General features: G+C 39.7%; 3 protein-coding genes across 5 annotated transcripts; 2 read left to right on the forward strand and 1 right to left on the reverse strand.

Moving 5' to 3' along the window:
• The first annotated feature begins 143 nt into the window (after window positions 1–143).
• LOC128873207 (2-oxoglutarate dehydrogenase-like, mitochondrial) lies at window positions 144–17,565 on the forward strand. Of its 3 annotated transcripts, XM_054116595.1 has the most exons (12): window positions 13,042–13,956; window positions 14,108–14,389; window positions 14,569–14,779; window positions 14,854–15,031; window positions 15,102–15,217; window positions 15,532–15,671; window positions 15,756–15,901; window positions 16,184–16,373; window positions 16,429–16,650; window positions 16,755–17,031; window positions 17,108–17,193; window positions 17,331–17,565. In XM_054116595.1, the coding sequence occupies exons 2-12, from the start codon at window positions 14,243–14,245 to the stop codon at window positions 17,418–17,420; spliced, it is 1,803 nt and encodes a 600-aa protein (XP_053972570.1). In that variant the 5' UTR covers window positions 13,042–13,956; window positions 14,108–14,242; the 3' UTR covers window positions 17,421–17,565. The 3 variants fall into 3 exon arrangements, 1 of the variants encoding a protein (XP_053972570.1); XR_008456349.1 differs by lacking the exons at window positions 13,042–13,956; window positions 14,108–14,389; window positions 14,569–14,779; ... (7 more) ...; window positions 17,108–17,193; window positions 17,331–17,565 and adding exons at window positions 144–670; window positions 2,962–3,572; window positions 3,644–6,330; XR_008456350.1 differs by lacking the exons at window positions 13,042–13,956; window positions 14,108–14,389; window positions 14,569–14,779; ... (7 more) ...; window positions 17,108–17,193; window positions 17,331–17,565 and adding exons at window positions 144–670; window positions 2,962–3,572; window positions 3,706–6,330.
• Window positions 2,725–20,193, reverse strand: LOC128873204 (phospholipid-transporting ATPase IF). Its single transcript, XM_054116590.1, has 20 exons — window positions 19,878–20,193; window positions 11,898–12,002; window positions 11,565–11,819; window positions 11,209–11,361; window positions 10,837–11,135; window positions 10,549–10,763; window positions 9,798–10,084; window positions 9,535–9,714; window positions 9,197–9,344; window positions 8,887–9,029; window positions 8,577–8,816; window positions 8,356–8,498; window positions 8,117–8,276; window positions 7,728–8,036; window positions 7,441–7,627; window positions 7,218–7,363; window positions 7,016–7,119; window positions 6,520–6,745; window positions 6,338–6,445; window positions 2,725–2,859 (listed from the first exon to the last, which is right to left on the reverse strand). Exons 1-19 carry the CDS (start codon window positions 19,878–19,880, stop codon window positions 6,383–6,385), a joined length of 3,366 nt encoding a protein of 1,121 aa, XP_053972565.1. The 5' UTR covers window positions 19,881–20,193; the 3' UTR covers window positions 2,725–2,859; window positions 6,338–6,382.
• Window positions 17,590–19,381, forward strand: LOC128873209 (2-oxoglutarate dehydrogenase complex component E1-like). The gene is made up of 2 exons (XM_054116597.1): window positions 17,590–18,280; window positions 18,482–19,381. Exons 1-2 carry the CDS (start codon window positions 18,002–18,004, stop codon window positions 18,680–18,682), a joined length of 480 nt encoding a protein of 159 aa, XP_053972572.1. The 5' UTR covers window positions 17,590–18,001; the 3' UTR covers window positions 18,683–19,381.
• Window positions 20,194–20,840: the final 647 nt, after the last annotated feature.

Below are 20,840 nucleotides of genomic sequence, written 5' to 3' on the forward strand. Positions count from 1 at the left end.
AGCATTAAGAAATTGAACAAAATATTTAGCTGCAGCAATTACATTATCATTGTTAATTGGAATATCTTGCCAACTAAGGCAAGCACACCAATGTGGTTCTATAAATGCATCTGCACATGTTCTCTCTAATGGTACCTGTATTATTTTGCAATATGATTAGTTGCCCAACCTTATAAAATGTCATGTGATTAAGTGCATAATACCAATCTAATACGATATATTTTTAGGATGCAATCTTAACCCTGCTAATCCTTCTTTATGTAAAATGAATTGAAGGAAAATCTAAATGTATAAATACATAGAACGTTCAATATATGTATGAAGAGGTAAGTGGAATTGCACCCACGTATTTATGAACTACGAAGTTGAGGCCACGTAATGAGATTATTAGCTTTATCGTTATCTAGAACATGCAATATTTGTTCAAGCAAGTAGTTAACTTAGCAACTTGTAGTAGTGACGTTCGTCGACCAAAAGGCAGTTAAGTGTTATATTGTAGTGTCATATTACTAAAAAAAAAAGATACAAAAACTGCATTTTTTTTAATTCTACTTGAAATCATTCAACTTAATTGACAGAGATTATCGTTATATAAGTAATGTATAATAGTTATCGCAATTTCAGAAAAATTCAAATTTCAAGATGATTGAAGACGAAGAATCATTTCGCGGTAAGCACTAAACTTGTGGTGTACCTATGTTGTTTGTTACATGACTAATTGATTACTCGATCTTCACTTTCTATTAATCCTTGCCAAATAGCCAATCAACAGGTGGTGTGTCAATCAGCTCAGTGTCAATCAGTGTCAATACATTAACTTACGAATGATCTTTAAATCGCGTTTTATTGATAAAAATAGCATAAAATGCCATACAATTATAAAGAATTAAAATGCAATGTATATAAGGATACACTTACCTTATCAAATAAACTAATAGCTCTTTGGTGTCGATCTCCATTTTTTGGAGTCTCAAAATTTAGTATGTTTTCTAATGTTTTGTGCACATCAAATGGTGTTGATAAATAACGTGTATTGTGTAAAAAGTTTGCATATGCTTGCGGATGAGCTTTTTTAAACCAAGGAGGAAAGACAAAGGAAAAAAACGGTAATCTTTCCTCTTGTTTACCCTGTAGAGTATTACGAATTTCTGCAAATCTTCAAAATGAAATTTGCCTCATTAGTTTATGGCATACATTTAATTTTGCAAACAATAAAATTTTACGTATAGCTTCAATACAAACCTGTGTCCGTGATCGCTCATCAATATTAATATTGTGTCATTTAAGTGACCAAATTCATGCAAATCTTTTACCCAACTATGCAAATCTTCATCAACCACTCCTATATCATTGTAAGAATCGTGTGAAAGTTCACCATGAAATCCAAATAAGAATTTGGGTTGATGTTTGTAGACATTGAAAATTTCCTTAATATAGTTCAACATCACCTACAAGTATAAGTAAGTACTTGTATCTTACTCATATACATACTATTAAATAATTATAAGTTGTACATGTCATACCATATGTCGTGGTATGCTTCCAACACAATATTTATTGTAGTATCTAAAGTAAGGTGTTGCAGCTAAATAGAATGTTCTCATATAATGGTCGGTTGGTTGTTCTTTAAAGCCCTTTAGACGATATGTGAAGGTTCCAATATGATATACATCTTCCATGAATCCAGTTATATAACCATTCTTTTTATACTCGTTCCATATTAGTGGATATACATTAACATACTTTGCTTTTTGTCCCATGCGTTTTCTAGTATCTGGCAATTCAAGTTCAATCTTTCCAGTTAGAATAGGAATGAGTGCTTGCGGTGTTCCATCACCTACTATATTATACCCTTCTAAAACTAAAGCACCTAAGGTGTCTTTTATGTACTGATATGTCTTTGGCAATTTACGTATGAATGTATTTCGAGACAGTGAATCAAAACCAAACATAAGTACATTCAGTTTAAGAGCATTTTTTGGAACATTTTCCCATTTATTTTTCTCTTTCACCTGAGGATCATCCTTCACTCCAGCCATAATACTGTGCCATCTAAGAGATTATTATTAATATTATTGTCATGAATTTTATCCAATTTATGAATTAAATATTCTATAAGCATTCTACTTACTCTTTACCATTTTTTGATTCACATTTAACATCAACAAAATCACTATGTCTAAGGATATAGGAATCATTGGATTCAACTGGGGTCATAAATGATACATTGTTGTCATCATCTCGAAGAATTTCTGTAAAATAAAGTCAAATTGAATGGAATGATATATTATTAGAGGTATTACTCAACTTACCACTGAAAGAACAAGTTATCGAGCCATATTTTTTCTTTGCTTTATTACTAATAACAAGTCTTGAGCCACGAAGTATGACCCAATCTTCGGGAGTGCATGACAAGGGAGGAACATCATGTAAGAATTTTGTAATCTCTGGATTAGAAACATTTAACTGCGGTAACTTGCAAGCAACAATTCCTTCTCTAGAAACAAACAAATCTTTGTAATTTTTTATGTTTCACATATACATGAAATTGTAGATTTTAAATATTAATAAAGAAAAGTACGTACCCAACATAAGTTTGTTCCGATTCTTTAATTAACTGAGATATATGTATTCTGAAATGACAAGAATCATTGTAACAAAATTGACAGTGTCTCAGACTATAAGAGAATTAAAAGCTCTCTCACAATTTATCCAAATTTGATAGATCATTGTCAGTGAAGCCCAGTTCCGTTCGAAAGACTTGGACAATGCAAAACAGCAGTGTGACGAACAATGCCGCTATTATAAAACGTCGGAAATAACATGACAGAAGCCTCATTTTTATGAAATGTATCACACCTGTAATACAATACGTACATTTTAATCCTTCACATTATTACCCCTAAGCACATCACAACAATCGTTCGATTGTTTTTTAATATTTATCAATTCACTTTACAGATATTTATTTCAACGTTTGTCGTTCATTCATTCAGCGTATGAGAAATCCATAAGCTGGACAGGCAACACCACTTCAATCAATTACTCGAGCTGTGTTTTTTTTTAGTCGGCGTTTAAAAGGCCATAAGAAACGTCACACGGTATTGAACGACCTTTGATAAAACGACAAAAAAAATAGCAGTCTAGCGAGCATTTAACAACGATTGTAGCAGTCTTTCTTTCAAAATATTCTGCTGATGCACGCGCATACACAAACCTCCGGCCTGCAAATGCATCAGGCGATGCATCGCACGCGACCGATTCGACTGCAGCTATTTCCACCTATCAGCTGATTGATGCTATATATATATATATACATATATTTTTCTTTCGCTCGATTTTGCCAAATATTAGCAAATTCGATGCATGTAAATGAACATTATAGTGATTCCATAGTCTCAATCACAGATATGGCCGCAACGAGGCGCGATATTTAAGGAAAACGTTTCCCTGAAAAATCTGTTTAATGAGCTCACCGGCTTTATCTCGTAATGAGCGAAACATGTAGAGATAGAGAACACTGAGTATTCTCAATGTTTTGCAACGGTTGCATTCATCTACATATCCCTTGGGTATGTTTATTTTTTATTGTTATCTTATCTGTTCCATGAATAAATTATAAAATGAAGTACTATATTTACAGAAACTTAAGTAATAAAATTTTATTTGACGAATTTCAAATAAATGAGAAATTTATTTTTTAAGGCAGAATGAAATTTTTAGTTAAACGGGAATATTTATTTCGCTTTGAAAAAGTAAAAGGAGGTATTAAATAATGATATCAAGTGAAGTTTCGGTTAATGGCAGCGGGGCCAAAGATTAAATCCACCAGAAGCCAATCGATTGAATAATGCTGCTCGTATTAATAATGTTATCACCAAACACATTTATACTGTACACGATATTGTAATACTGTTACAACGATAAGTAAATAAGTAGATGAAACAATTTATATTTTACCTTTTAATTCCTGTTAAACATTTACGTTCCTTCACAACATTTTTTAATCGAATAAAATAAATAATCGTTAAAGCTGAATTTAAACCAGGAAGGAAATTGTTTTAAAAGTTCACAAACATCTTTTATTTGCCGAAGCTAATAGTTTCATTCAATTCATGTATGTTACACAGCCAAAGGACGACTTGTCTAGTAATAAGATCGTTTCTTGTTAGCATATATATGTATATATTCTGTTTGCGTTTGGTCAAATTTGTATTATAAAATTCTATTGTTTAAATTTAAATAGTACGAAATGCATATAATCCAGTCGCAAAGTACGAAGATACATACGTACTCTTACATTGTTACTTTATTATTCTACAACTACGTTCTATGTTAACTTATGATCGGTTGATGATTTCGTCACTTAAAAGAATATTAAAATACATCCGTTCTTCTTTAGAACGAAGTAGAACTGATTATCTAGAGCAGGGATCGGCGAACAATGGTAAGAATAATTTTGAAAAAGGTGAAACGAAATATTTCATTTACAATCGTTAATAGTCAATCGTATGGAAAGTGATTAACTATTTAACTATTCCTTTTGCGTACGTCGATCAATTTTTCCCAGCGTTTGATTTGTCACGCATGGCAAATTGGTTGCGCGTTATCTTAGAGGAAAAAAAACAAGTTCTCTGGAAAGCAGAGTCTGTTCTTTTTCGTTTCAGTTGCTGTTAAGAGAATTCCACGTCGCGGTAGACTAAAAAACTTGTTATTATTTAGACTGTCCCCGAAAAAGTTCGCCAACCCCTATGATCTAGATTCCCTGATCTAGATTCTAGATGATCGTGATGTTCTAAACAATTAAAGGATCGCGCTATGTGAAAATATTCCTTGCGTTAAATGCACTGTACTTCTTTTCACTATGCTGCGCAGTTCACTACTTGTTTTGAACAGTATTAAACAAAACAAAAAAAAATATTCAAACTTGGATCGCTCAACACTGCACGATCTATACCTATTCATTACAAACCAGTGGCTACGCGTCGCAAAGAAAACGAGTATAAAAGCGATTTTTATTAGAAGGTACGAGGTGTTTCAAGTAATGAATTCAAAGTTACTTCTCCAAGTTCAATAAAGATAACAGTATACATTTTTTTTGGAGACCACTGATAAATGTAATTACATAATACTGTATTGCGGCAAGCGAGAAGTTAACACCCTTCTCGATCGGATTCTCGCAGCCTTTTACTTAAAAATAAAAAAGTGATTGATGCGAGACACTCTACAGACATTTGCAGGCGCACATAGAATACACTCACGCATACACGCATATTCTATCGATAATTGAAAGCCTATCTTTCATCTATTTGGAAAGCAGGGGACGCGCGCATGTCTGTACTGATCTGTACGTTACGAATACAGTTGTCATTACATATGATGATACGAATTCTGAACAAAACGAGCTTCAAAATGTATGAAAGGAAAAAAAAAATGAAAGTGCTATTATTACCAACACTTACGATCGACGTGGTGGACGTTAGCGTTCCGTTATTCGAGTTTCACTGTCACACATTAATATTTTATACAAAATATTTCTCTAATTTCTTCGAAGTAAACGCAACACGTGATACTTTCATCACAATAAATATACCACTTAACAACGATAAATTATTTATAGGAACATGTGCGAATAGTCACGTTCAATTCCCTCGCGTGCGCCTCTAGTGAACATCCAAGTATGTATGCTTTTTCGCACGAAGTAATAGGCTATCGATCGAAGCAATGGCTTTTATCTGAATTTTATCATACGAATCGTTTTTTCAAGATACTAGGTAATCTGTTTGCCTTTATATCGAATAGAAGATTGACTTGGTAATCCTTTCAATGACACAAAAACTACAATTTTCTGTTTATAATTTAAACTACTTTCTAACAGGGACTGCTCTCCATCCGAGTCTCTCAACTACCGAGGACGCACCGGGGACACTTAATTTATTATACACTCTCACACACATTTAGGGAACCTCGGTATATTACAAAAATCGAGACGTCCTTCCAGAAGGACTAAAAATTTTAGAATTTGTCCCGAGTATAATTGTTAAATATAGTTTTCTTTTATTTTTATATTAGATACATCAAGCAGACGACCTTCTAGAAGGAAGTGGCATTCTAAGTATTCTATTGGCGTCACGTGGCTGAACTATTTATGGTAAAACGTTTAGAAAGAAATATTAGAAACAGATTCAGCCTCATCTGGGTCAATAAAGTCGTGTTTAAAATATTTCATTTTAATTCATGCGTTGCGTCAAAATAATAATATCTACAAGGGCTAGTCGATGCATGAATCGGGTGGACGACTTACGGTTCCATCCGCGGTGATGTATAATTTACTAACTTGATAACGATGAAACGAAGTCGATCCAACGTCGTTCTATCTACTTCATATAGCCTTCTCCAGGTTGAAGCTGATCGAACCTGGCACTGTACGAAATGTCTGCGGACTCTGTGAACCAACAATACACTGGATCGTTATCTTCGATGGGTTGTTTTATACCGTGTCTGTATTGCAGTATCTACCGTAGTTTCCAATGACAGGCTCGTTCTGGTGTTGTTAACATTGCCGTTTGTATACTGCGGCTGTTCCTCGTTTCGCCTTACTATACGTGCAGGCCTATAACTGTTGTACGTGTGAATTAAGCAGTCCGGAATCAGACAAAGAATAATAATGACTACGTTCAACAACCAGAACGTTATCGACGATAAGAGCATCGGGTAGACACCCAGCATGTCTCCATCGTACTTTCTGAAATTTAAAAGAAAATGTTACGAGGGATGGTCTCGGGAGTAGTGTTCTTTTTGGTATTTTGTTATCGTTATAAGTAGCTTCGTCTGAGAAGATTTTCAGTAATAAAGGAACACAGAGGGATTAAGAAACCTCAGGAGAATCACAATAGCCGAGGAGTTTCAATAGAATTCGACAGTCTTAGATCTTCGGTCCTGGAAGTCTCAAGAATCTCATTTCAATAGTTCTAAATCCTACAGTTTTGTAGTTGAGAGTATCGTTGTTGCTTACTTGGGCACGAATGAATATCCAATAGCGAATAGCATGAACCCTAATTCTGATAATGCTACTGCTAACACAAACGGTAACGTCCAATAGGAACTGCAAAGTAAGATCTGGAAATAATAATAGATTGTGATGAATTTTCTCGGTGTTGCATCTGCATTATATCGTACTGTACTTGTATAATTTGTACTGTTGATTAATCGCTTACTTGTACATTGGCTACTAACGTAACTGAATGAACAACAGATGTACTGAATGTCCACTGGTCTATCGGTGTGTTATTGTACAAAGTAACGGGATTGATCTGTATAAAATAATACGTCATAAAATATATGACAAAGGTGTGCCAGAAACCTGAAGAGAAATCGAAATAGGATTCAGTAACGAGTTCGTATCGCATCGATTCAATTTACATCATTTATGTAGTTTACCCAGAACTGTCCACATGAAGAACTGCATTTCCGATAATAAATAATTCCTTTTGTACATTTTATAAAAATAAGGATAACGCAGCAGCTTATCGGCGGTGTAATCCTGCTCCAGCAATCCGAACGCCAGTATCGGTAGAGACGTAAATAATACATTGTAAAACATTAGAAACATACCGTCGTAAAATGCCTGCAAATACACAGTCGAATGAATGTTTAGAAACGATTAAATCGTTACTGAAACGCTAAAAGACGATTGTTAAGTAATGGTATAAGAATCGAGTGTTTACTTGTCCAGAGAAACCGTTGTGCAAGCCAAACAGTAACTGTGGCGTTATAAACAGAATGTTCTTGTAAAAGAAATACAGCGTCAGAGTGCTGATTCGCACGTAGAACCAATGCCCGTGAACCAGCAACGCTTTCTTTAAAAATTTAAATTTCGCTATGGCGAAATCGGAGCTCATGGTCGCCTGGCGGCCTTCCTTGCCCATTATACCAATTCCAACGTGCGCTTCCTGTATCATCGCGACGTCGTTGCCACCGTCGCCGATGGCAGCAGTCAGTGGTCGAGTTGATGCCCTTTTCACCAAATTCACAATCTGGACAGTAACGGATGAAGAATGTTATGAACAAAAAGGACCTCACGTGGAGACCATCTGCGAGCACACGGAGAATCTACCTCGCTTTTTTGCAGTGGCGTCAGCCTGCAACAAACAACCGCCTCACAAGCGAGTGCTACTGTTCCAAAATCTTCAGGACACGTCTTCATGGCGACAGATATGCTGCTACCGTCGATCAGCAGACCGTAGTGTTTGTAAGGCTCGAGCCTTATTCTTCGTCTAGAATCATATAGAAACTAATTAATGTACACAGGGGAAAATAACTATCTAGAACAGAAGGGCAGTGAATGGTACCTACTCGTACTCCGTAAGACGTTGGAGACAAAATTCGGACGCGTTTACTTCTAACATCCTCAGGATCTCCGTACCCTCCTTGAATTGTCCACAGTGGAAAGCTATGTTCTCCGCGGTTTCCGCCTTGTCTCCGGTTAGTACCCATATCTGAACACACCAAATCAATGGAATTGTCGCAAAGGATTAGAGAAGAGATTGCCAACAGAAACCAATACGATCGCTAACCTTGATACCAGCAACTCTCAAACATTCGAGCGTCTCTTGCACGCCTTCCTGAAGGCGATCCTCGACCGCCGTCACGCCTAGCAAAGTCAGACCGCTTTCCATTTGACTGTAAGCTTTCTTCATGTACGCTGCTCGCTCTATACCGATTATCTGTCTGGCGTCTTCGACTTTTTGTCTCAGCTGCTCGAACTGCGACTGATTCATCTTCTTGTACGCGACGACCAGAGTTCGGAAGCCTCTCTGCAAGATGTGTTCTTTTTACTCAAGCTTGAATCAGCGAAAGTTACGGATGACAGGTTGGCATACGAACTCTCGAGAAATCTGCTACGTGAGCGATGGTTTCATTGATCTTCCCTGATACTATCAGCGGAAACATAGCTGAATCCGCCCCTTTGCAGTACAACCAGTAATCGCCAGCGGTGTCCTTCACTATTATCGACATCCTCTTACGTTCTGTCGGAGGGAAATACGAATTCCTTCAAAGATCAATGGTCTCTGATGTTACGTTATTTTGTTCGAATAATTAATCGTCGAAATGATTCTTGGATATCCGCGAGATTTATCGTTCCGATACAGTATTATCTCGTATCCGAAGAGATTATGTACGTTTAAATACGAACCGGAAGTGAATTCCAAGATCTCAAGCTTCTCGAAGGTCATCGGGGCGCCTTTGACTTTGAGCTCTATCGTGTCGCTGGTGAAGTTCTGGAAAATCACCCCGCACCTGGCGCTGGCTTCGACCAAAGCCTTTTCATCTGCTGATGTCGCCTACGTAAATACCAAACATATCTTTTTTAAAGATTTGTTAACAAAGTTCCGCGAGTGTTGCTCGAATTAGACTCGCCACGAGCAAAATATTGATATTCCTACTTAGAATCTATCGTCAGCTGTTGTTTGTTCAACAGAGGTAAAAGTAAGTAGCAGAATCCGCGTGACGCTGTTCACGCAAGATTTTCACCTGGTACTCCGGTAGATCCGGATCCATCAACAGGGAACTGTTCACGTGCAAGTTTTTCTTTTGCCTGAAGCTCTCGCGGAACTCTATGCGCCTAGCGACCACTGCCGGCTTCTGACTCGGAGGTGTGATTTGAACCGTGTGACACAGAGAGATGCTTATCATGAAGTGCCATACGTTTGGCTGTAATTATGATTATTACACTTATTTGTGCGGATCCTTACATCGACCAATTAAGATTTCGGTTAGATCCGAACTTAGCTCACCTCCCACGTCGTCAGCTTCTCTGCTTCGTCCTCGTTCCCGCTAGAAGGCAACTGGTACAGAGTTCCGTCGCAGTCCTTCTCCATGTACGTTTTCCCATCGATCGAGCAACGTTTGAACACCATCATGTTCTCGGTGAGCGTGCCAGTCTTGTCTGCGAACAGGTACTCGACCTGGCCAAGCTCTTCGTTCAAGTCCGACGTGTTGGCCAACGCCGGCTGATCGGTGCTTTCGTCGTACATGTCGATGTCCCAGCTGAAGAAAAACGAACTGACGAATTTTTGTAATTCTGCAACGAGAACAATTGATCGCAGCTTGACAGGTGTCTTTCTTTCCCGGTCGAATTCTTTGGGTTCGATTCGCGGTCACAGGGACCGATTTAATGAAGTATTTGCAACAAAGCATGATTCTGGTTTGCCTGAATGAAGAATCGTCATTATTAATTGCCTTCGCCGAAACCTTGAGATTTTGTTTGAAATTAATAATGTTTATGTTATCTGTTACGAGCAGTCTCGACATTGTTTTCACCAACATCGACAGTTATCTTTGTTTTGCAGGTAAACGCTTACAGTTTCGTCACATGTTTTTGAAAATTGTTTTATCGCTCGGCAAACTACAGAACACCGCCTCAAAGAATTTCGTTGAAACTTTGATCATTTCGATATCATGCAATAAATTTCGAATAGGTACGGCAGAGGAAACAGCGAAGAGAGCATGATGCGTGAAATTAATGTGCGAAGAAATATCTCTTACCTATGGTAACGTACAACGATATGGGGACGATATAATTGTACAGGACCGTGAAGCCGAAAAAATCGTTGACCAGCGTGGAAATGGTAACAGTGTCATCGGTACCGATGTACGTGTTCCACTTCGCCGTTGAGCCCATTATGACTTTCAATGCGCAAGACTCCATCACTTCGATTAGCAGCAGTATCATGTACACGACGATGTATTTGTTAATGGTCCTGTAATTAATTATCATATTCTATCTAATTCTAACAAGTTCCCGATTGTTACACACTCTTAAACGACGCTTACTTCTCGGCAGTGGCGAATTTGTTGCTTCTAATCTTCGAGTTGAGGGACAATTTCGTGTCCAGGCCTGTGTAAACAGCGCATCCGATGATATGGTCGGTGTCTTTGAATCTGGACCCACGCAGTAACAAGTTCTCGATCGTCAGATGTCCGCTGGTTGGCTCGCCGTTAGTATTATTAACTTCCAGCTTGCCATGAAAGCTGTAGAGGTCGGACGAGGGATGTTGACAGGTGAGAGTGGCCTCCATGGACACTACTTCCGATGCTGACATGTTGGAGACCACTTTCGGGACCATCAACGTCTGAACAAGCAACGATTCAACCATGATCCTCGATCCGCGACAGAATTTGCGCTCTTCTTATTATTTACATTACCTTTAGATTAGTTTCGCCATCAAGGTTGGACGTGGTGACGTAACAGCGACCAGTGTCCTCCGAGGTGAAGAGCAACAGGAGGTCGCAAGGTATGTCCTTCTCTCGAGACACCTTCACCAGGTCGCCGACTACTATATGCTGACGCTGGATGCTCTGGACATGGGAAAAGAAGATTTCTCTAAAATTTGTAGAAAATAAATACAACATTTGACAGAAGTATCAACTACCAATGCTACCGATGGCTTACGAGTATAGCACGGGGAATTAACGTCGTGATTTACAGTTTCGGTTCAGATAAGAAAGTATATCTCTTGCGCGCGTTATCGATTCGAATAATTGTAAGCACGAGCACGAACCTGCACGCATCTATTGCGAATTACGGTAGCGGTCGCCCGATTCAATCGTTTGTCAACCACGTGTCGAAGATAGTCCTCGTAGCCTTGTTTAACAGCGGTCACGAATATGACAAAGCACAAGGGTAAAGCGCTGGTCCAAGGTGAAATCGGGGACACTATCACAGCAGCTATCATCGCCGATATGAGAAAGTACATGTTCGCGATTCGCCTGAACTGCTCGAAGAGATTCTTTGGCACAAAGTTCCAGATCGTGTACTGTAACGGAAACAGTTTTCGTTTAAATAATTCGAACGTTTCTGTCGACAGAATAAACTTGATATTCTTAATACTCACTTTCTTCGAGACGATACGATTGTTCGGGAAAATCGTGTCCAATGGATCATTGTTAGGGCTGATGTTTATAGTTCTATGGTCTGTATAGGCGGAAGCGGCGCTACCCTGCAGATACATGGACCAATTGAAGTTAGAATACACTTTATTTACCAGCAGTCTATTAATAGGCTATTTAATTCCAATATCTACCTGCCTAGTTTGCCATAGAAAAGAGACGAAAGTGTTAATTTAAACTTTGGACGAGTCCACTTTTAAATTGCCCCACGTTGGGAAACACTGATATATAGAGATTAAAACTATATGCAGAAATCCTCTTTTAAGTTGTAATCTGTTTTTAATTAGACGGGTAATTGAAGTGCTAAGATTGATCGATTCTTTCTAACCCACGTGACTTTATCTACGTATTACTTGTGTTATGCAAATGGACATTAATATTCTATGTCTACGAACTGTTTATCGGTCGCAGCACGGCATTCAAAAGTTTCAAAGAATATCTATCGAGTTGTAATAAGCTTTGTCAACTTGCTTCCCAAAAGAGCACAGCAAGGGTGTAGAGGTACTCGGTTCGCAGTAGGATCGGCACGCGAATTAGCTGTTTCGAATTCAGGAACGTTCTGCGAATGAAGTGCAGCAGCCTAGCTCCGAGCGATCGTATATTCTTTTTCACTTCTATGTAAGGGAGGTTAATAAAATCTTCAAAGGGTTGCGTAACGCGATTCATTATCACGCGATGCTTTCTTTGCTTCGAAGAGGACCGTTCAAGGAACCTCGTCTTCCAACGTCCATCTATCGACGCCCGTCTCGAGCATTACTGTGCAATGATATCATTAAATCCAATGAACGCTATTTCACCGCGAAAGACGTGGAAAGTTGCGCCTGAAAGCGTCGATTCAGTTGTTTAATCGAAATTTTGATGCCCCACCCGCTGTTGGAAACCGTCAGAAGCTCGTCGCGAGCGCTATCATCTGAGCAGTCAAGTGTCACGATTAACATGACGCCTGTTACGAAGAAAGTTCAACGTATTCGGTCTGAAATTTTGAAATTACTCAAGTGGACCCAGAGCTCCAACTTCGTTGGCGCGTAGAAACTAATGGAGACATGTACACGAGCTTGCGATCATCTCGTCGTGCGCGTTGTCTCGTCCGGCATCTTTGTCATCGATACACGTATCGTGATGCAGGGGCACCAGCTTCCGAACGATCTTTCCTCGCAACATTCGTGCCACGAAGGTGCCCCGCGCGTCTCAATCACGACGACAACGACAGGTACAAGTATCTGCTCAACATGAGCAACAGCCAGTACTTGGACTACATTTACCAGCTGTGGCTAAAGAACCCAGAGTCCGTGAGCTCATCGTGGAGCGAGTTTTTTCATTTCATCTACGGCGAGGGCTCGCCGATGGTTGCGAAAGCTCCGGTTGCACGCGTCGAATCAACACCTTCGATTCTGCCGTCGAACCTGACCGCAAAGTTAGCGACAGGTGCCTTTCCCTTTGAGATACAGGCGCATTCAATATTACTGGGCACGTATAAAAAAATTAAAAATGATAATCGTGTCGTCGCCCTGTCATTTGGGTATAGGGGTCCGTCCCCTGGTGTTGTCGATGGCCCTTGGAACATATTACAAGATTACTGTCCACTTGGGAATCAACGTTCCGGAGAAAATCCGAGGCCTCTCCTCGGATTCCCAGCGAAACGGCTAAGTGGGTCGCTTTCCTACTAGAACGATGTACCTTTCAAATAATCCTGCAAAGGTGATGAAAGGGTTCTTCGGCAGAGCCGGCCCTAGAACCTTATCTCAGAGCTCGCTATAGTCATTCTCGTTGTCCAGTTTGGAAAATGCTACCGTTCACCTAATGTGCTTTATATTACTACGAGGTCGTAGAAGTGCCTGGTACTCTTGAACGCCATCGTATTGACAGTAGGATTTTAACTGTTACACAAGCTTATCTAAAGTTGGTACATAAAGATGTGACTCCAGGTGTTTGCTTTTCGCTTCGCAGCGTCGCCAGGATTCCCCCAGCAGAGCGTGAGAGCAAAATCGGACAGCGAACTACAAGGTGAAAGATTTATAAACGGTGCACTGGACATCAACGCTTTGATTAGGGCTTATCAGGTGTCTGTCGTGTATCACTGCCTAAGACAATCTTTTTCCTCGCGATATTCCCGATGAAATTCTCGTGGATTAACTTTCGTTTGTGTTTGTTCAAGGCACGCGCCCATCTGATAGCCGACATCGATCCCCTGCGCATTCAGAATCCTGAGTCTCACAAGCTTCAAGGTACTCCGAATTTACCGCCATTTATCGTGGTTAGAGAGCACTTGAATGGGGTGACCGAAGCTGACATGAACAGAGAGTTTCCCCTTGCATCGTTCACCGTGATTGGAGGACCAAAACGAAGTCTTCCTTTGCGCGACATACTGATCAGGTTGAACGAGGTTTACTGTGGACATTTAGGCCTCGAGTACACTTACATTCACGACCTCACGATGGTAAGCACTGTGTCTCGTTTAAAAGATTCCAAGCAGGTGTAACGAGGGTAACATTGGTTTTCGTCAGGGTGTATGAATATAAGATACATATAAGGGCGCCACAGCCAACTGGTTAAAGGAATTATATTAATTAACTAGAGGAAACTCTACACCCAAACATTATAAAGAGTACTTTTCAGATAGACTGGCTGAGGGATAAGTTCGAGGTCCCAGGCGCTTGGACCCTACCGGTGGAGCACAGAAGGTTCGTTTGGAAGGACATCATGAGAGCAGTAACGTTCGAGGGTTTTCTGGCCAAGAAGTATCCTACTGAGAAGAGGTTCGGCCTTGAAGGCTGTGAATCTTTTATTCCATCGATGGTGGAATGCTGTGAAGTGTCCGCTGAAAAGGGTAAGCCTTAGAACTTTCCAACGTAATTTGACTACTCGTTCTCTCTCAACAAATTTAATCAAATGTTTTTGTAGGGGTAGAGACTGTTGTGATTGGTATGGCTCATCGTGGTCGCCTGAATACCTTGATCAACGTCTGCTCGAAGCCGCTGCATCAACTACTCACTCAGTTCAACCCGATTCCTCTGGAGGGTTTCGGTTCTGGGGACGTGAAGTATCACTTAGGAATGCACGCGGATAAAATGCTAGAGAGGTGAAACAACGTTCAATCCAAACACTGTCCCTTGAGAAAGATATTTATTTATTATTGTCTGGATCTACAGGAGCAACAAAAAGATTGTAATCTCTGTAATGGCCAATCCTTCCCACTTGGAAGCGATCGATCCCGTGGTGGTTGGTCGCATTCGAGCTGAGCAAGTGGAGAAAAACGACGCTAAAAGTAATTATACAATATCATATCGTTAGTGCACGAGGACTTTGTCAGTGTAACGTGTTCATGTTGTGGTACAAATAAAGTAAGCCACTATTCTTTCTCGAATTCGCTTCTCGATGCAATTACTATTACTCTTGCACACTTTTGGTAGCCTGACGTCAACTCGAGATCAAAATCACTGAAACTTTATACATGTTACATGACAGGGTCGTTGAGAAAAGAATATCGTATGCAGACAGCTTTGCAATTAAAATCGCATTGCATTCGTGCAGATGAGGTTTATCTGGAATCTGGAATGATAAAGAATTCATCCTTTTCAGTGGGTAAGAAGTCTGTGGCTATTTTGGTTCACGGCGATGCTGCTTTCTCTGGCCAAGGCATCGTTTACGAAACCATGCATCTGACTGACCTACCAGAGTACACAACCGGCGGTGTCATACACGTCGTTATTAATAATCAGGTGACTTAACTCGGGATTCCGCAATTTTATCATAACGAATAGTTGGACCATCGCATAAACAATTTCATTTCCCACGAACTGCAGATAGGTTTCACTACCGATCCGAGGTATTCGCGGTCTAGCGCCCATTGCACCGATGTAGCACGTGTCGTGAATGCTCCTATATTCCATATACATGGCGATAACCCCGACTTGGTGGCCTACTGCAGCAAAGTTGCCAGCGAATATAGGTACATTATGCGGTTCATTACATTTCACGATGCGAACAGACTTCTGCTAAGTCACCGCCGACAAGTTCATTGCCGGTTCCTTTCGGAAAGTCCTCGATGACTTTCTATTATACATTTCGCGATGTATTACTGGATTGTTTTTCGTCTTTATTCATTGATAATTTCATTTGTGTATTACGAGATTTGTTCGTAATATCGAGGAGTAAAAGTCCTCGAGATAAACATTTCTCGACGTGAAATAGAAAATTGATCCAATTGTTTTCTATGAAATCAATCAAACAGAGCAGAGTTCCACAACGACGTCGTCTTGGATATCGTAGGGTATCGACGATTCGGTCACAACGAACTAGACGAGCCGATGCTCACTCAGCCCTTGATGTACAAGCGTATAAAGGAACACCCTAACGTGCTCGCTATTTACACTGACAAGCTGATCAAGGAGGGAGTGATTACCGAGGCGTTCGCCAAAGAAGTAGAGATTCCACACAGTCATTATCGAACATATTGTGCATTCATGGTTGTTCTAGGAAGTACAAAAATATTTGGAACACTGCGAACAGGAGTACGAAAAAGCGCAGACGATAGACTCGGTAAACTTGAGCGATTGGCACGATATACCGTGGACCGATTTCTTTGCTAATCAGAGTCCACAAGCCAGCATACCGCCGACTGGCATCGATGTGGAAACGATTTTGGCGATTTGCAAGGCTATATCTACGCCTCCCAAAGATATCGAGTCGCATAATCAAGTATGAGATTATTAAATCGACGAGAAGTATTTCAATGTCGATCGTTAAAATGCAGACGTTACAGAAAAGCATCGATCCTGTAAAATTTCTTCGATAAACTTCAGGTGCTGAGAATGATGGACAAACGATCGCATTTGACGGAAGCTCGCAAGGTGGACTGGGCGATGGGCGAATGTCTAGCGTTTCTCAGTCTGCTGAAAGAAGGTCATCACGTGAGACTATCCGGCGAGGATGTCGAGCGAGGCACTTTCTCGCACCGCGTCCACATCATTCACGACCAGAGCAGGGACAAAGTCTACAAAAATATTCTCAACGACGTGTTCCCTGGACAAGCCCTGTACACCGTGTCCAACTCCTCGTTGTCGGAGTACGGTGTCTGCGGTGAGTTTGTTGGAAAAGAGAGGTAACAAAAACACGGTAAGAGACTCGGATGAACAGCTGTTGATCGTGCATACAGGATTCGAATTAGGATACTCGGCCTACAATCACAATACATTGACGCTTTGGGAAGGCCAGTTCGGCGATTTCGCAAACACTTGTCAGGTAATCATCGTTTATATATAGTTCACGAGTAAAATAGATTTGTATCGGCGTGGCTTATCTTTAGATGAAATTGATAAGTCTTTCCTAGTAAATCTTCATATTATCGTACAAGTTAGTGATTAATCGTAATCTTACAGGATGGGAACAACATGTTACATAAGTATGCAGAGCGTAGAATGGTATTAAAAGAGGAATCCTTGAATAAAATAATCCTTAGGTCACCTTAGATACTCTCCTCTGCTCTGGACAATCGAAATGGGGCAGGCAAGTGGGATTGGTCCTTTTGCTACCTCACGGAATGGATGGTCAAGGACCCGAGCACTCGTCCGCGAGGCCTGAACGACTTCTTCAAATGTGCGACGATGATTACACCCATATCCCGGGTACGGAGCCAGGAGCTCCTCAAGGGGAAACTCCGGAACAGATCATGACACGACAGCTGTTCGAGATTAACTGGATCGTTTGCAACTTTACCACACCAGCGAACATGTTCCACGCTTTAAGGCGACAAATTCTCATGCCATTCCGAAAACCACTGGTTAGATACGGTTCAATTTGCCTGTAGTTTGAGGAGTCCTTCTAATGATTGCTTCCTTTTTTTATTTCCTCGAAAGTGACAGATACCTTCCATTGTGTGTATCTTGGAATTAGAATCCCCAATGCGTCAGAGTTGTAGCATTTAGAGCTCCCTTACTCTTAAAACCATGAAAATTCGAGTTCATCGCGACCAAACACAACTAAAGATATTTTACATCGCAGTTCCTGTTCAAGCTGTAAACATTGTATTCGTTCGTTCGCTCAGATCGTCATGTCACCTAAATCCCTGCTCCGTCATCCAATGGCCCTGTCGTCTTTCAAAGAAATGGAACCCGGCACTTCGTTTCTGCCAATTCTCCCAGATCCCCTCGTCAAACCGGGAACCATACAAAAGGTATTAATCTGCAGTGGGAAGGTGTACTACGACCTGGCCGCGGAACGTCAAACGAAGAAATTGGAAGATAAAATAGCAATCATACGAATCGAGCAACTTTGCCCCTTTCCGTATCACCTCCTCGCTCAGGAAGTGGCGAAATACCCTAACGCCAAGGTAAAGGAAGATAACGCATAAAGATAAAACTTTGACAGGCTTTCTGAATCGCGTATGACGAAATATGCTTTAGCAATAGCAGATATGGTAAAAAGGTCGGGTCGAACTATTATACAGTTCGTACATTCGACTGTTAATCTCGTTAAAAGATTTGTACCAACTAATGGAGCAGTTTGTAATGTACGTGTATCGCGTGTTTAGATCATGTGGTTGCAAGAAGAACACAAAAACCAGGGTCCTTATGGTTACGTGAGGGACAGGATAGCGCTAGCCTTGGGACTCCGTTTGGAAGACGTCGTTTACGGCGGTCGACTGCCAGCGGCTGCTCCATCGACTGGCAGCAAGATCATTCACACAAACGAGTACAAAGATTTGATGTCGGTTGCTATGAATCTTAATTAATTCGCGGATATTTCAAGTTCATAGAAGGACGTACTATTTTGATTCGTATAAATTCAGCGGGAGTGCGTGACGTATAGAGATAACATCTCGAATCAATAGGTAAATAATATAATCAAAAAATGATCGTAATCGACGTTCTTGATCAAACCGATTAAACCTCCGGTCACTTTCTCGTAAAAGTTACTTTTTTAATCGGTCGAAAACTCACTCACCGATAGACATAAGTATTTTTTGTGTGTTTTTCTGAGGTACGGGCAACACCTTCCATTGTAACGATTCCACATTGCATTTTCTTTTCACCGTGTTATCGTTTGGTTCGCAAAATTGTTGAGCAATCGCAAATACAACGGACAACTACACGCTGCGATAAGTAAAACTGAACTTGAGATTTCTCTACGCTTGGATGGATGGTGCTAATAGACAGCATGTCCTACACGTGTGTATGTATAGATTCGATGGGACTATTGCACCTATATCTGACTTCCTGATGCGATGCGGGTCGTCCATGTATAGAAATACATTTATCGTTCCGAGGTCAATGTCGTTCAAAATTTATTACAGTGAAAAACGATCGCAATGTTTCCTAAAGTTGTCCGTGAGAGTTTACGATGCAACATTGTGTAAATTAACGTCCACTGTATCAAAATGTATCGTGTACATAGCTTAAAAATTGTATATGAAATATATGCCTATGGACTGTTCTAAATGACGTTTCTGTTTATATAGAATGAGTATATTAAGGGGGTATTCTAATCTAGAACTTTCAAAATACCAGATTTTTTTTTATTGCATTTTCTCAAAGCGTAGATCTTTAAAAATATACCTGCCAAAGAATTTTGTTGAATTCGGAAAATTAACGAAGAATGGCGATTATGCTTTTGGACCCGATTTCCTGTGCAGTTGAATGAGAGCAGTTTGCGTTGCGTTGGAAGGTAGTATTGTGTTTGTTCGATGTATCGAATGCATTACGGAATCTGACTTGCAATCAGTTTATACAATCTTGCATTTTGCAACGTTCAACATGAATCCATTGAATACAAGTGACCTTCAGCATTGCTCTATCTGGCACGGGACACTTTTATTCTCGATAAATAAATAATCTCGAATTATCAGAATCTAATTCTTTTCGATATCTACTTCATTTTAGTCAAATATTTCACACAAAATACTAAATATTTTAATGAAATGTACTTACCATTTGGAACACAGCCTTCGAAAGCCAATGGAGAAAGGTCTTTTTAGATTACAAAAAATTAATTTTTTCGCTATCGTTACGCAAATCAATGCCATAGAGGTATTTTATACTCGAAATTCCGAAAGACTCGAAGACATTTGTAATTGAGTTGTACGCGTAATCTACACTAAATTAAGCATAACTAGGTAAATTTGATATCAAGCATTGCAATTATTGGATTTAGCATAACACAATTAACGATAATTACTTTCACCTCAACCGGATTTACTTGTCTTTATGCATTTCCGCGGCAAGTATATAACGAAGTGAACCGTTCAATTCACTGACTGTTAATACAACAGCGAACACGACTGGTCACTAAGATATTCTATCATGACATCGGATAAAAATTTCGTTATCCGTTCATCGTCGAACACTAACACATGCCGCGACCTATCAGAAATTGAAGAGATAAGCACTTTTCTGACTTATCGGACAGGGTTCGCGGTTCTCTAGTACACCTTTTTGCGACATTCATTGATAATAGAAAAATCAGTATTGATTTATCTATTAAGAAAAATAGAAAAATCAGTATTGATTTATCTATTAAGAAAAATAGAAAAATCAGTATTGATTTATTTATTAAGTAATATTTACAGATAATACTTTAATATTTCATTAGACAAAAAGCATTCTTAGTATTGTTACGCAAACAAGCTGCATAAGAAGTTTCCGCAGGTTTATGATTTTTCTTGCTGCTTAATACGCAGCTGTACATGATTATCACTTTAAACATAATTTGAACTAAGTGTTATTCTGAAAAATAAATTACATGGATTGATTCAGTTTTGGGGAACTGACTTCAATAAGAAAGTAATTTTTCTGAATATAATAGCGCTACCTGTAATTACGCAAGGATTCAACTGTTGTCACGTTATTTATCACACCAGACCAAGCAATTTTCTTGGCATAACATTTATCCCT

Source organism: Hylaeus volcanicus, chromosome 3 (assembly GCF_026283585.1).
Source record: "Hylaeus volcanicus isolate JK05 chromosome 3, UHH_iyHylVolc1.0_haploid, whole genome shotgun sequence".
In the NCBI taxonomy this organism is placed as follows: Eukaryota; Metazoa; Arthropoda; class Insecta; order Hymenoptera; family Colletidae; genus Hylaeus; species Hylaeus volcanicus.